The following is a 15,180-nucleotide window of genomic DNA, read 5'->3' on the forward strand; positions in this document are numbered from 1 at the left end:
AAGAGCCCTGAAATTCAATCACAATAGGCTCTCAACAAAACCTCGATATCAACAGTCTCTTGATTCTATCTGGTGCCCGCCAAACACTAAATTCTAATGATGCTAACAATCACTATCAGTTACGAGCCAAAACAATGTCAAGACGACGTTTAGTATAACTCAGCTCAATAAATAACTTGCTGGGTCATAATCAAATCGAAATCAAAGAGACATGGTTCAGAACAACATCAAAATACAATAATCTGGAAAACAAATATGCTAAAAGGAAACAATTCGTTTGCAGTCTAATACAAGGGGTGAGCGAATCAATTCAAGGCTCCATGAACAAGGGATACAAGCCAATCAATCAATATCAAATAAGGTGATCACATGTCAACAGATATGACATCATGCCCATCATCAATACAAATCAAAATCAAGGTTGGCAGCGTGGCTTTTACACACAAGGAAATCCACACGCACTCAACGAAAAAGAAATAAAATCCCAAGGTGTAATTCGATGTCAACAAAATAAAATCGAGATCCCAATGGAATAGAATAACAATACTCACCCAAATCAATATCCATGTCTAGATTTAGAATTCAAGTTCTCAAGAAGTATGAATTTCCGAAATTCATAACCAAAATATCATTCGAAGCCAAATTGACTGAATCTTCAATGAACAATGTCATGCGAATCAAGGAATGCATGAACTACAAGAAGGATTCCAATATTTCTAGAAAGAATCGATAAAATGGCTCACGTAACTGATTTTTCTCTATCCCAAAAGCACTTTCCCAATCCCTCACAAAATCAACTAAACGTAAATTGATACTTAATTACTTAATTAGTACTATCACTAAATTCCCAAATTTCATATCTTTAGCAAACTAATTCATCTCTCAATAGTACCCTTAACCCAAATCATTTGGCTCAACGATTCCTGAAAAAAATGAAATCTGAATTCTTTAATAGCAATCAGTCAAATCTCTAAGAGAATTCTCTAAACATTCTCTCCGACCCAATATTCTCATCTAACCTATAGCAAACAATTACTAAAAATCCTCAAAAATGACTGAGTGATAAAAGAATGCGTAGCTCCAGAATCTAGCAACACAAACGTAAAAATACCTCTAATGCTAATCTTCCCTGTACGCAAAAGATTTCTCAACAGATATAGATCATTCTTCTATAGCAACCAATTAGCATCCTAAGTTCAATCCTAAGCATGCTAATTTCACAAATTCCCAATTCTCATCCTACACATCCATTTCTAAAACACAAGTACAATAGTCAAGCAATTTTCAACGCAAATCTTAACTAAGCATCCCAATAACTAGAATTTAAGAACTCAAATTAAGATTATCCGTGATAAGATAACTATCATGATCTGCCTCCTCACCCTGCACCACAGATAAGCGCCCTGTGGTCTGCCTTGCCCTGTGACAGTTCCTCGAAATCGTTCCGGATCCTCGCAATGGTAGCACCTACATGAACCAACCAAATACTTTCCATCATGAGGCCTCTGACACTGTCTGTAGAAAGGCACCCCTCCAGTGCTAGGAGCAACCGTCCCATAAGGCTGCTGTCTTTGCTGGCCCTGCGGCCTCTGCTGCCGCTACTGCTGCTGCGGTCTAAGAGAATCTGAGCCCTTAGACGACCCAAGATAAGACTTCTATGCTGGCTGCTGCAAGTAATGTCCTCTAGATGACTTCTGGAACACCCTCTTATTTTGAAAGTCAGCCTGCATCTCCTTCCTCCCCTTCTTAGACCGGTACGCTCGATTAACCACTACCTTGTACGTTGTCATGTCCGCCATGGAAACATCATGCTTTATGTCGGACCTCAAGACATCAGTGAAATGTCGCAGCCTCTCGTTATCCACTGTAGAGATTATGGGCACGAAGTGACAACCCCACTCGAACTTCCTCAGATACTCGGCCACAGTCCGGTCTCCCTGTCGGAGGCTCATGAAGTCACAAATCAGCTGGCCTCGCACATCCTCTGTGAAGTACTTCTCAAAGAAAGCCGTCTTGAAATCCCTTCAAATCATCCTAGCCAGATCAAGACCAGTCACTGCCCATTCCGACCAGAGAGCTACATCATCCTTCAACATGTAGATTGCGCATCTGACCTGTAAGGCCTGAAAAATATTAAGTTATTAATTATGGAATTTAAGATTTAAATTCTGAATATGAGAAAATATTAATTGGAGACTTTACGGAATTAGAGATTTAAATTTCGGGTCGAAAATATTTAATTTGAGGATTTTCGTATTTTAAGATTTTAATATCCGAAATTCTTAAATTAAATGAAGATAATATTTGAATTGATTATTTATGGGATTTAAGATTTAGATTATGAGTTTGATATTAAGAAGAATTTAATTTGAGGATAAAAACCGAGCAAGGATCAATTTTCAAATATTGATAAGCTCAAGGACTAAAATGCGATAAGGTCCGAAAGTATTTAATTTTAATTCAAAAATATTTAATTTGAGAATATTTAGAGTTTAGACTTAAATTCTAATATTCTTAAATTATTTAGGATTGAAATTGAATTAAATCTCTTGTCCGAGAACTGATTTGCAATTAAGCCAAAGATCGGGGACTAAACTGCAAATAGGCCAATATATATCTAAATTTACACAATTCCCTACCTTAATTTCACATGAGATCAGTAGCTAAGGTAGGAGAACTCTGAAGCCATTCCAACGCCATTTTTGAACCTTTTCAAGCTTCGATTTTCGTCATCCGTCTGATAGAATTCAAGATTGAATATATATTTGCGATCACCGCTCCGAGAGCTACGTTTTGACGTAAGTTTTTTTGAGTTTTACCATGTTTTAATTTTGGAGTGGATGATGGAATTTAATTATGATTGGATATATATGTGCTTGAGCTAGCATAGATTACATATCCAAGACGGATCGGAAAAAGAATGATGTTTGAATTTGTTATGAATTATTGAAGCAATTGTCAAAAATTCTGAAATTGGGGGTTGATATTCACGTGAATATGCTGCTGAATTGTTGATGTTATAGTGTTGATATGATTGTATTATTGATGTTAATGTCTTTAGAATTAACGGTTTCGATCCGTTACGCCGCCGGTTTGAGATTTTGAATTGATATAAATTCAAAATTTCTAGAGCTGACTTTCAAGTGTATTATGGATGGAATGAAAAGAATATGATTCATATAATGTTGAATTAATGTTTTGTGAACCAAGTTTTGAGTTGTTCAGATTACGGTTTCGAAATCGGTATGCTGTCGGTTGAATTCCGATCACTTGATCAAGAAATGAAGTTGTTTGATCAGTAATGATATTGAAAGAATTCTATGAGCTGATGATTGAGTTGTAAACATTTTATTTCAGATTAAAGTAAAATATATTGAATTCGAATCGATAGATTCGAGTTTGAATGACTTGAAGTGTTCGAAGTTTAATCAAGAACACCTTCAATTAGCAACGATTGAAATGAGCAGAATTAAATGACAGATTTGGATAGCTTGAAGTTGATCAGCATTTGCACGAGTTTGTACAGATTCAAGATGTTTGAATCGCGATGAAAGGTATGATTAGACATTAATTATGATGGAAAAAACAACTCGAGATCGTTTATGATTATCGAGTTTCCTAAAATCACATACTTATATGTTCATTGCTCTTATATGATTTAGTTGTCATTGTTTCTTTGAATGATTATTGAAGTATGAGTTCAAGATGTTTTTCAGTATTTGTATGATTTAATGCATCAATATTATGTTGCATTCATCTTGAACCCTATCTTGCAAAGCACAGATGGCTAATTTGCCTAGAGTGCATATGACGTTTGGAGGGCTGTAGTTGAGTGGCACAGAATGTAGATTTACTTTCAGAGCTAGAAAACTCACTATAGTTGCACAAAAGTCAGGGGAATTGAGATATTTAACGCCACCTCGATTGAGTAAGTTGGTGGTCGATTAAAGATTTTAATTCCCCGGGATCCCAAGAACTAAGATTATTGGTATCGGATTTGATAACATATTCCTTGAACATGCATTGCATTTATGTATTACTCTAGAGATTTCAATGGTTTAGAATATGCGTTTATAAATGCTAGCGTGTGATTATATGACATTCAAGATATGAATGTATTTATATGATTTATTTCATATTGCGGTAGATAAACATATATGCTGTAAGAATTAAGATTCGATTATGCTTCTATGATTTACATGTTCTTACATGTTCATGATTTAAGATTATTGGAGCATATAAATTTCATATGCTTAAATAATTTATATTCATGTCATTCATACTGAGCTTTATTCTCACCGGAGTTATCCGGCTGTTGCTTTGTTTGTATGTGTGCATTGCATCAGGTTGGGGTATAAGCAAGTCAGATGTGGCTTGGATAGCACGAGATTGAAAGATTAGAAATGGTGACTCGGGTTTTAAGCAGATGACATGTAGTTTATAAATTTGGTAAACATGTTAAAACAACAAGCGCCTTTGTATATGTTGTTGTCGAGAATTGATTTATACTTGGGAATTAATGTATTATAGATATGTAGATTGATGTTTAAATGTATGTCAAGTGTATAGAATCACGTTGAGAAGCTTATATGATAGATTATATCATTTTTCAGATTTGAAAAGCTTCATTGTTGAATTTTTAGTGCAGGGCACGGACCCCGTGCATATTTTGGGTAAGGGTCCGTGTACCCTACTGTTTCAATATGTGTTCAGAATAATGAAGACACGGACCCCGTGCATGCCCCGTGCTAAGGTCCGTGTAGGCTACTGTTTTGGCAACCTTTTATGTTTGATTTTAGCCTTGGGCACGAACCCGTGTCCAGACAATGCACGGACCCCGTGCCATTGTCCGTTCAAGGTCCGGACCAAGGTTTGTGTGGGAGCTATTCATTGTAAAAAAAAAAAAAATTGGCTCTTTTTGCGATGTGATTTTGCGTTGCCATATGTATAGTTTTGCGTCGCCAAATGTTCTGGTTAATTTTATTCAGATTGAATTATTATTATCTAATTAATGATGCTTATTCCTTAATTGCCCCTTAAAATGAGATTAGCACCCGAGGTCCCCACAACAGGTGGTATCAGAGCATAAAGTCTTGGACTAAGATAGAAGTTGAGCGGGGTAGATTGAGTCGCATGCATTTCTAGTATTGCATGATTATGCTTTACTTGATTTAAAGAATTGTATGCGAATATGACTTCTTGATTGAACACTGCTTGCTTTACTGATGTGAGAATTACATGCTTATATGCTGCTATATATGCATGATTTATTGAATTCATTAGAATAAGTGAATTCGTTGTAAGCATGTACTATGTGAACAGCATGAGAATTTGCAAGTATGTGTTTTATTCAGAAGCATGAGATTATATGCATGTTATACAGGGAGAAAATCCCGGTTCAGTCCTAAATGTTTGGACATATTCCCGGTTCAATCCTCAATGTTTGAATGTTCCCGGTTTGGTCCCAAATATTTTTCAAAAATACCCGGTTTAGTCCTAAAATGTTTTTATATTCCCGGTTTGGTCCCAAATGTTTTAAAAAGTTGCCGGTTCAGTCCTAAATGTTTTACGTTCCAGATTTCGTCCTAAATATTTTCCAAAAGTTCTCGTTTTGGTCCTTCCATCTACTAACAAAGCGTGATAAAAAAAATTACAAACAAAAGACAAAGTTAAATAAAATAAAAGCTAATAATAATAATAATAATAATAATAATAATCATAATAATAATAATAATAATAATAATAATAATCATAATAATAATAATAATAATAATAATAATAATAATAATAAATGAACAAAAATGTCTTTCAAATGAAAATATAATATAAATTATGCAAAATAAAATTATAGAATAAAAAAATAATTGAACAGTGAAATCTTATAGTTAAAAACATTATCAATCACAAACAAATAAAGAAATGTTTTAGCAAATAACTAGTATTACTTATTTCACAAAATATTTGAAATTTTTAACAAATTTTTCAAGAGAAGAACACTTATGGTTAACAATTGAGAAAATATAATGAATTATTTGACCACCATTGAAGTAGTGATATGAAATTAAGTTTTATTTAATGGTAAATTTTTCTCAAATACTAATTTTTAAATTATAAAAAGAGTTTTAAAAATATATATATCTTTTTCCAACCTTCAAATTTTTTCTTAAATATGCAAGCATCATGAATGAAAATATAACAAAATTAATAGAAATGTGAAATAACATCATTAAATTTTAATTCCTCAAGTTTCGTTTATTTTATTTAAGTTTTTATTTTTTAGCGTCATGAATTTAATATTTTTATTTTGAAAATTGTGTAAAATTGATTTAAATTTGGATAAAAACTCTAATAAATTTGTGTTTTATTTACAACTTGTTTAATTTTAAATATATAATAAATAATATAAAACTCAATTATAAATGATATAACACTACACGATGTTAGTTTTAACACACGAGTAGATGGAAGGATCAAACCGGGAACTTTTGAGAAATATTTGGCATGAAATCAGCAATGTTAAAATATTTAGGACTGAATCGAAAATTTTTGGGAAATATTTAGGACCAACCGGGAACGTATAAACATTTAAGACTGAACCGGGAACTTTTGGGAAAGATTTAGGACCAAACCGGTAACGTCCAAACATTTAGGACTGAATCGGGAATGTGTCCAAACATTTAGGACTGAACCGGGATTTTGCCCGTTATACAGAATTGAATTTCATAATCCTTGTAGTAGATATATATTGTTTTTGCTATAGCGTAAAACAGATTTTGCAGACAACATGAGAATCTCAGATAAAACAGAACGGTGTCGAGGTAAGTTTTTGAGCCGATAGATATGATGATTGCACTGAGGATTATGTTAGATGAACAATTCCAGAGCTATTAATCACCAACTCAGACAGATACAAAATATTTTATGGCTAGAAAGGGGTTGAGGTAAGGAGCTGGATCGGTTGTTCACGAGAAGAAAATTCTGATGAACATAAAACCAGCCTGATGTTATACCAACTCCATGGCATGGCAAGAAGTTGATGGATTGTGCAAAAGAGCTTATTGAAGAGTAGATGTACTGAAATGGTTTGGCTTGGCAGGTAAGTAAACAGAATTGTTTCTTTCTGTATTTGATAGAGAAGATAGAAAAGCAAAATTTGTAAACCAGAAGCATAACAACTTGAATGAAGTTGATTGAAGCCAATGACAAAACAAAGAAACCACGAACCTGTAGTACGAGGCAGAGTTGAATTTTATTCACGCCTCCGTAGTTGCGACAACTATGATCATCACCTCCACTATAAATTTCATAGCAGTATAGCTATGAAACAAGAGATAATGACTACAGCAGCAAATATTGATTCAGATTAAAGCCAGCAGATGAAGAAATATGAAAATAGCTCCCTTAGCTGAAACAGATCAAGAGGAAATTTGAATGGCAGATAATCTCATAGGCAATAAGCGAGTACAGAAGATTGGGCTCAAGTTGTAACAGATAATTATATTGCAAGTAAGTAAGTTAATTTTATTTAACCTACTTATTTAGTGATTGTATTGTATATATTCATAGATCAGTGATTTGTTATGCTACAATCTTGATCTATTGAGCCTCTAGTAATTGTATTTGCTATATTTTTTCCTTTGAGTTGATAAAAAGCATTTGAACGATTAGATAGAGAAGATGAAATACAGATTTGAGGAAATAAGATTGAATATGATATATAACTTTGGGATTTTAAGCTAGAATGCATTAGAGATATTAATGAAATAATTGAGTATCAGTTAATAGTTGATTGAATTTGGGAAATGATTACGTTAGATAAGCAATAGAAATGATTAGAGATCTATTTGATATGACTTTCAGAAAATAAAGTTTCTGTTATTTCGGTATTGATTATAACAAGATGAAAGTAGACGAACGTTGGAAGAATTGTAGTCGATGTACTGAATTAGTATAGAACTAACCTATAATTGACAGATATGTCAGTGGTTAGACTATACAGAAATGATTCAGATGAAACATTCCGATATTTCTACAAAATGAAAGGAGTTTTAGATTGAGTGGTTACTAGTACAAAGGTCTTATGACAACCTGTATAGAAGAGCACTACTTGAACTAAAGAACTCCAGAAACAGATATCATATTGCCTAGAGAAGAATTATCCTAGTACCGAAATGACTATTATTTCAACGTCAATGCATTAAGTCGAAAAGATTATTCAACTATTGTCATGCAGAAAGCTAGAGATAAACTCATATCAACCGAGAATAAGAAAATTCAGTTACAGTCGAGCTTTCTATTCAATTTTGCTGAAGCTATTACATCATAGAAATCACGATTCTTGAATTTCTTGATATCGATTTTGAGGTTTTTGTATTCGGCCTCGATCGATTTTGATTGACTCTTATTCCTTTGCTAAAGTCTGATTTGATTTACTCGCTTTAAGTTTTGATATGCAAGTGAGTTGTTTTCACTGTGCAGATTTTGTCATTCAGAATATTTGATTTTGGATGACCTTGACTTGAGAGAGTTTCTTTGATTTGAAATTTGAGAATTATTGATTATGTGATGTGTCTATTCAGTTTATTTTGAAGTATTTGGCTCGTAACTGATAGAAATTCAGATTCAGATTATCAGTAAGATTTATGGGTTGATTTCATGAATTATCAGTAATTGGGAACTAGAAAGAAGGAATTAGATAATTGCTTGATTGATTGAGTACAAATCTGTAATTGTTGTATTTTTGTGCTTGAGTTTCTAGACAGATACTCAAACAATCAGAATTGTTGCAATCCAAGCTAAACTCGATTGGTTTGGAAAGATGAAAGCAACATTGATATTAAATCAAGCAATGAAAATTCGATTGAGAACGCTAGATTAAGATATGAGACAAGACAACAAATTAGAACAGATAAATTTTGCGGTGAATAATCGTTTGAGTATGCCAGATATTCTATATATGGAATATCAAACTCCGAAAGAGGCATATGACCACAGATGTAATATCCATTCAGTTGTCTAAACATGTATGATTTACATGTAGTCATTACTTGGAAATTAGTATTGGTGAAAGAAATGAAAGCAGATACGACAGAATTGATATTACCAATACTAAAATTCCAGTAAAAAAAGCACTAAGAAGAATCCAAGTGGTTTTTGTAACAGATTAGTTACATAAGAGCTGAAAGAAGATCAACTCTTCGAAAGATTTTAGTTCGAATCTACTCAAATCGTCATGATTTTGCGATTTAGATTGTAGTAGATTTCAACAGATTCGAGAATATGTTGTATTAGACATGATACAGACATAAAGATATAACTGTTAAGAAGGTAATAAGATGATACGATTACAGAAATTCTTAAAATCTATTGTCGAGGATATAGACTTTAGATTTGTTCGCTAGATTGTGGCACTGATTGTCAGATGTTCTGAGTGTTTGGTTGTATGTGATTGCATTATACCATCTTTCGCTCGATGGATTGTCAGATATGACTATCCGGATTTTTGAGGATATGCTCAGAACTATAGTACTAGATTCGGCACTAGCTGATTGACTTTCTGCCACTTGCTTACTATAATTCCTTTGAAAGTTATCTGATATATATAGAGACAGTGTTTTGGTTCTTAGATGATACGACATGCAAAATTGTCTTTATATTGAAATCATATTTCAGAAGTATCAGCTATCAGATCAGATATGAGTAAAAAAAAAAAAGATAATGTGAAGATTTATCCGAACAGAATAAGAACAAAACAGAATCCACAACGTTAGCTTATTTAGTTAAATTCACAGTAACACTAAATAAAAGGATCTCTAAATCCTACAAACAAAACAACAGGCTTTGTTGGGACAAAATAAAATTCACAGTAAAAAAGTATGGTTATAAAACAAGCAGGCCACACAAATATCTAAAACGACACAAACAAACCAAAACTAATAAACCTTTGAATAGAAAATTTCTCCCTTATAAGAAAAAAGAAATTTAAAAGAATTTCTTTAGAAAACCTTACAACAAAAAATTCTATAAAAAAATTAATAACAAAAAACCACCTTGTCCAAAGGGTAAAAAAAATAATTGCATATGTTGGTTGTGCAATAAAAAATGACATTATGCAAATGAATGTCCAAAACGCAATGAAAAAAAAAAACAAAGTTAAACTTCTTGAAGTATTATATATTATTGAATTCTATCCAATAAAAATAATTAAATTTTCATACGACGATGAAAATATTTATTATCTTGATGAATCAAGTAAATCAGATTTCGAATCAGATTGAACAATTGATTATTCAATAAAGAATAATGATTCAAATTAAGTAAATGATATTTCCGAAACAATTTAAAAAACAGGGAGTTCGAACAAACTTTTTATAGATAGAGAAGTTTGTCCTATATTTTTCAACTAATCAACTCTGATGTTTAATAATTAAAAAACTTTTCTTTTCTTTTTTTCCAGGATGGCCCCTTTTCCTACAACTTCCACAGTTTAGGGTTTTAAAGTGAAATTGAGGCTTCTTATTAGAAGCTCCCATGGCGTGATCTGTCCGTCGATAAAGCTTCGAGTGTGAGCTTTCTTTGAAAATGGCTTTCCCATTCACTCCACAGCAGCAGCAGCAATCCCCTTTCCAATCTCCTTTCAACCAACCCAATCCTTTCCGACACACCACTCCTTCGCAACCCCAACAGCAGCCTCAATCTCCGTTCCACTTCCAACTCCAAGTCCAACAGTCACAACCGCAGCCGCAGCTCCAACAACCGCAACCTCTTGCACAACAGCAGCTTTATCTTCTAACTACTGATAAAGCTCCTGCAACTTACAGTACCAAATGGGCGGAGCTTCATCCCGACTCTCAAAAAGTTCTCCATCAAATTGAGTACATTTCTGCGATTTGAGGGCTTTTTTTTGGGGAAAAAATTATTTCTGCTCATTTTAATTGGGTTTTTCTTGGATGCAGGGAGAGAATTTTGGGATACAGAGATGAGAGTCAGCGATTGGATCAGTGTAGCCGGCTCTATGATTCATCCGTTTCCAATAATGGGTTTGAGAATCACGCCAGGTCTATCCTGCAGGTTTTTTTCTTCATCCCTTTGTTACACTCAATCTGATATTTTGTAAAATAATTTTTATATCAGTTATAGTTTGTTTGGTTGCCTTCAGTTATTTGTCTGTGCCATTTGTTGGAAGTTCAACCTCATTGTATTTGTGCTTGTATTGGAACGTTGTGGCTGGAAACAAATTTGCTTTTGTTTTTTGGGCATCATCAATAAATTTGTTTTATGTAATCGTTGTTGATTTATTTTTAACAAAGCAATTTGGTTTATCATGAAATGAATCTGATACTGTCATCCACAAGAAAAAAATGTGTTTGGCATTTTTTACTTTTAACAGGTTTGTTTGGCAATTGGCATGTCTTACTTTAGCAGGAACTTGGTGGAATTGGTGTAGCTATAGATAGGCAGAAGGCAATTTTACAAGAGCTAATGACTGTCGTCAAAGATATGCTACGAAACACCGAAGGGGCTGTCCGTTCCTTTATGATGTTACAGCCCAGATTTATTCACCAAAATAAAGCGGCTGCAGCAAGTGCTTCTGCACCATCCCAACCTTTAGGAGCAGTGACCACTCAAACTTCAGGTGGTCAACCTGCGGCGAATAATATACTGCCAGTACTTGACTTCTACAGTGGTGTACCGAAGAAGCCATCTCCCTTCTTGTGCCAAACTGTTGCCAGATTTGAGAAGTTTGTATCGGAGTGTCGTCAATGGATTGAAGAGTTGGAGCAGTTATTGCTTTTAGATGAAAAGAACTTCTCCAATCCTGGTTCTTCGCTCTTACAATCCCTGCCCAAAGTCATGGCAAATGTACATGACTATTTTGTTCATGTTGCAGCAAAGGTAATGATGAGGTGCTCTCCTTGTGTTGTTTTCTATATTTGGTTTTACATTATTTGTTGTATTTCTGTTCATTTTGCTTATGATGTATTTGTTGATTTATTCAATTTTTCCGGTACGTGTTCACAATAATTCTCCTGGTAAATACATTCAAGACAGGGGAGACATAATATCTCCAGTTTTTGGACTCCACAGATAATTAGGATTTACTGTTATTTCAGATATCGTATCTTTCTCATTAGAAAACTTGTATTTTTCTCCAGGGTTCTCTGTTATATTTTGATGGATTTTTTTATGCTTACGAGTATTTTATTTTTCCTTTAGCGAATTATTTTCAATGACTTGCTTTTGTTAATGATTGCGTAGGTGGAAAGTATTCATCAGTATATTGAATCCATGAAAACTGCATATCTTGCTGAAAAGCGCCGTCTTGGGGATGGGAACGATCCATTTCTTGAGGCTGATCGACGGGAAACAGCTAAACAGGAGGCTGCCTCTCGAAGGACACACCCAACTCTTCACTTACCCGCAGTTTCAGATCCAACAGCTCAAGCTACTGGACCATTTAACAGCTCACCTGCACCTGTCTCATCAATGACAACTAATGTTCCTGTTGTTGTATCTGCCTCGAGTGGAAGTGGATCCTCACTCTTTTCCACTCCATCAATTGCCACATCATCTCCTTCTCTTTTCTCCACTCCCACAGCTTCTGCTCCAGTTTTGTCCTTGTTAGGAACCACAGCTTCCCCACAGTCATCACTGTTTAGTTCCTTATCTGCGTCATCCTCAGCATTTGCCATTTCCACTCCGTTGTTTAGTTCAACCCCAGCTTCTGGAGTCTCAAACTTTTCAACACCTTTTGCTACAGGTTAGTTCAATTTATTAGATTAATTGCAACTTGTTCTTCTATTGTTATCAAGATTCAAGATGACTAAGAACTACGAGCATAGAAAAAAGGCTACAGGTTTTTGTGCAAAAATCTTTGCCAACAAATGGAGACCCTTTTCTCTCCGCCCTGCCCCCTAAATACCAACGTTTTGGTCTTCTATCATTAATGGAATATTCATAAGTAGGACCCCACCCAATCTGTTGTTATTTCAGTGATTCATTCTGAAAATTGTCAGCCAGTTATGGATTAATGACAACGTTGTGACCACTTTTTATAGAAGCCGCAAGATATTCTCTGAAAGATGCCCCACTTATAAAGGCACACAAATCTTGTCAATATATTTATCCCAGATGATAATTAATTATTCTTGTAATATAAAATTCTCAATGCATTTTTCTTTCTTTTGCAAGCAGGTGCCGCAACTGGATCAGGAGCCAGCTTTGGGACTTTATCTGTGAGTAATTTTGATATTTTTTTGTCATACTCTGTTCATCCTTATTGCCTATTTTCACGGTTTGATCTGCCCATGTTTTGACCTACCTTCCAAAAGTGTACAAAAAAGCTAATTTGTCGGTTCATCTGATTTTCTTCTAATTATTAAGACTTGTCTGCCCAACGTTGCGAGAAACTCTGAAGTAGCAAATATTTTACTATATAGATCACATCAGAGAGAAAGATTGCTCATGGCTAGCACTTTCTTTCTCTTAGCGCCAGACCACTATTTTTCTCTTCAGTCTTTTTCCACAGCAGCTAAAAATGAAGTTTTGTTTTATTTTATTATCTTTGCAACTGCAAATTAGTGACCAGTGCACATTCTTGATTGCCTTGATTCCCAAAATGCAAGATTTAGCTTCACTTCAATATATTCATTTTCTCTGATTTCTATACCTTTGTTGGTGTTTGACTTTCTTGTCATTCATTTATGGTTCCTCTTTTGTCGTGCAGAAGGCAAGAGCAAAAAGTCGCACTGGGCGTCGCTAATCAGCGAGAAGGCATCTCACTGTCTCTTCTCAGCTCGATTCTTTAACAACAGAAGGAAGCAGGCTTTTCTATGCGCGTTTGATTTTGTCCCTTGACCTAACTCAGGTAATTCCTTGCCAAGATGCCAACAATTGATATTGAGATTTAACGTCTCTGAATTTATACCTGAATCAGTATGCTCGAACAGAAGTGCATCTTGTATTTGTTGTATATTGGCTTTTATATTCTAGTTTTCAACCGAATTTCACATATCACAACCCTCTAAAAAGTTATTCCATTGTAACAATATTTAATGTCCTATGCAAATGTTTAATGGTCTAAGCGATATTTGGAGGCGCAGATTACATGATTTCATTATAACGAGACGTCCGGTCGGTAAATTATTTTATCTGCCTCAATTGGGATCATTACCTTCAATTCTCATATTTTGGAATTGAATTCCTATGTTGGTAGATCATTGAAAATTTTCATAATCTCTGATTAAGATATTCACAACGATAGGCTGAACTTATTCATATCAATTAAAGGATGCCTGGTTGGCTAATCTGAAAGCGAAATCACATTTGTTTGTGTTATTTTATTGATGCTGATTCCAGTCAATCTTATCGGCTCATGAACAAATTCGGTGTCGATTTGGATCAAAGATAATTTGTTGAGTAAACTTGGAATGACCGTTGTTTTTATTTGACATTTTAACGTGTACCAAACTCGCGTAAGATTTTCAAAAATGATGCATAAAATTCTCGTGAGATCGTGTTACGGCATAATTTTGTAATATTGATTTCTTATTAGATTTATATTAAAATTTTAGTTTTTATGTCAAAAATATTATTTTTCATTATATATATGAATTATGGCGATGCATCTCAGATGATATTTATGCCAAAAATATTATTTTTCATTATATATATGAATTATGGCGATGCATCTCAGATGATATCCACTCTTCTTTTTTTATACATTTATTTTTTATAATCCACGTCATGTATATTGGATCATTATTTGAATCGAGTTAGATATGTTCACAATGCTGCCAACCAGTTTGGCTGATCAAGAATTAGTGTTAAATGTATGGATGTAAATGAACCGAACTGTTCGTGAGCTATTCGGAGTCCGGCTTGATAAAAAGCTCGTTTGTTAAGCTTATCGATCTTGATTTTGAGCTCGATAATTTTCACGAGCCGAGCTTGAGCAGTTGAGCTTAAGGATGTTCGGCTCGGTTAGCTGTCTCACGAATATGTTCATTTAATTTATATGGTTTGCAAACTTGAATTTGGTTCGTTTATCTAGTTTGAGTTTGATTCTTATATATATTCGTGAATATGTTATATGGCTTGTGAGCAAGCTCAAGCTCAGCTCATATGTTGAGTGGACAAATAAAAATATTAATACTAATTTAAATAACATGATTGGAACAT

The 15,180-nt window shown here is 34.1% G+C and overlaps 1 protein-coding gene across 2 annotated transcripts; it reads left to right on the top strand.

Annotated features, from left to right (window-relative positions):
- The first annotated feature begins 10,440 nt into the window (after positions 1–10,440).
- On the top strand, positions 10,441–14,128 carry LOC140891032 (nuclear pore complex protein NUP58). 2 transcript variants are annotated; one of them, XM_073299254.1, is made up of 6 exons: positions 10,441–10,874; positions 10,956–11,070; positions 11,422–11,895; positions 12,259–12,760; positions 13,195–13,235; positions 13,727–14,128. In XM_073299254.1, exons 1-6 carry the CDS (start codon positions 10,582–10,584, stop codon positions 13,760–13,762), a joined length of 1,461 nt encoding a protein of 486 aa, XP_073155355.1. In that variant the 5' UTR covers positions 10,441–10,581; the 3' UTR covers positions 13,763–14,128. The 2 variants fall into 2 exon arrangements, with proteins under 2 accessions (XP_073155355.1, XP_073155356.1); XM_073299255.1 differs by having other exon boundaries at positions 10,442–10,874; positions 11,425–11,895.
- Positions 14,129–15,180: the final 1,052 nt, after the last annotated feature.

This window comes from Henckelia pumila, chromosome 3 (assembly GCF_033568475.1).
Source record: "Henckelia pumila isolate YLH828 chromosome 3, ASM3356847v2, whole genome shotgun sequence".
Lineage (NCBI taxonomy): Eukaryota > Viridiplantae > Streptophyta > Magnoliopsida > Lamiales > Gesneriaceae > Henckelia > Henckelia pumila.

Excerpts from the sequence above, each read along its gene's own strand:
- LOC140891032 (XM_073299254.1), top strand. The coding sequence starts at position 10,582 with ATGGCTTTCCCATTCACTCCACAGCAGCAGCAGCAATCCCCTTTCCAA. Across the intron at positions 11,071-11,421 it reads ACGCCAGGTCTATCCTGCAG|CAGGAACTTGGTGGAATTGG; the intron begins GTTTTTTTCTTC and ends GTCTTACTTTAG. Across the intron at positions 12,761-13,194 it reads TTCAACACCTTTTGCTACAG|GTGCCGCAACTGGATCAGGA; the intron begins GTTAGTTCAATT and ends TTTTGCAAGCAG.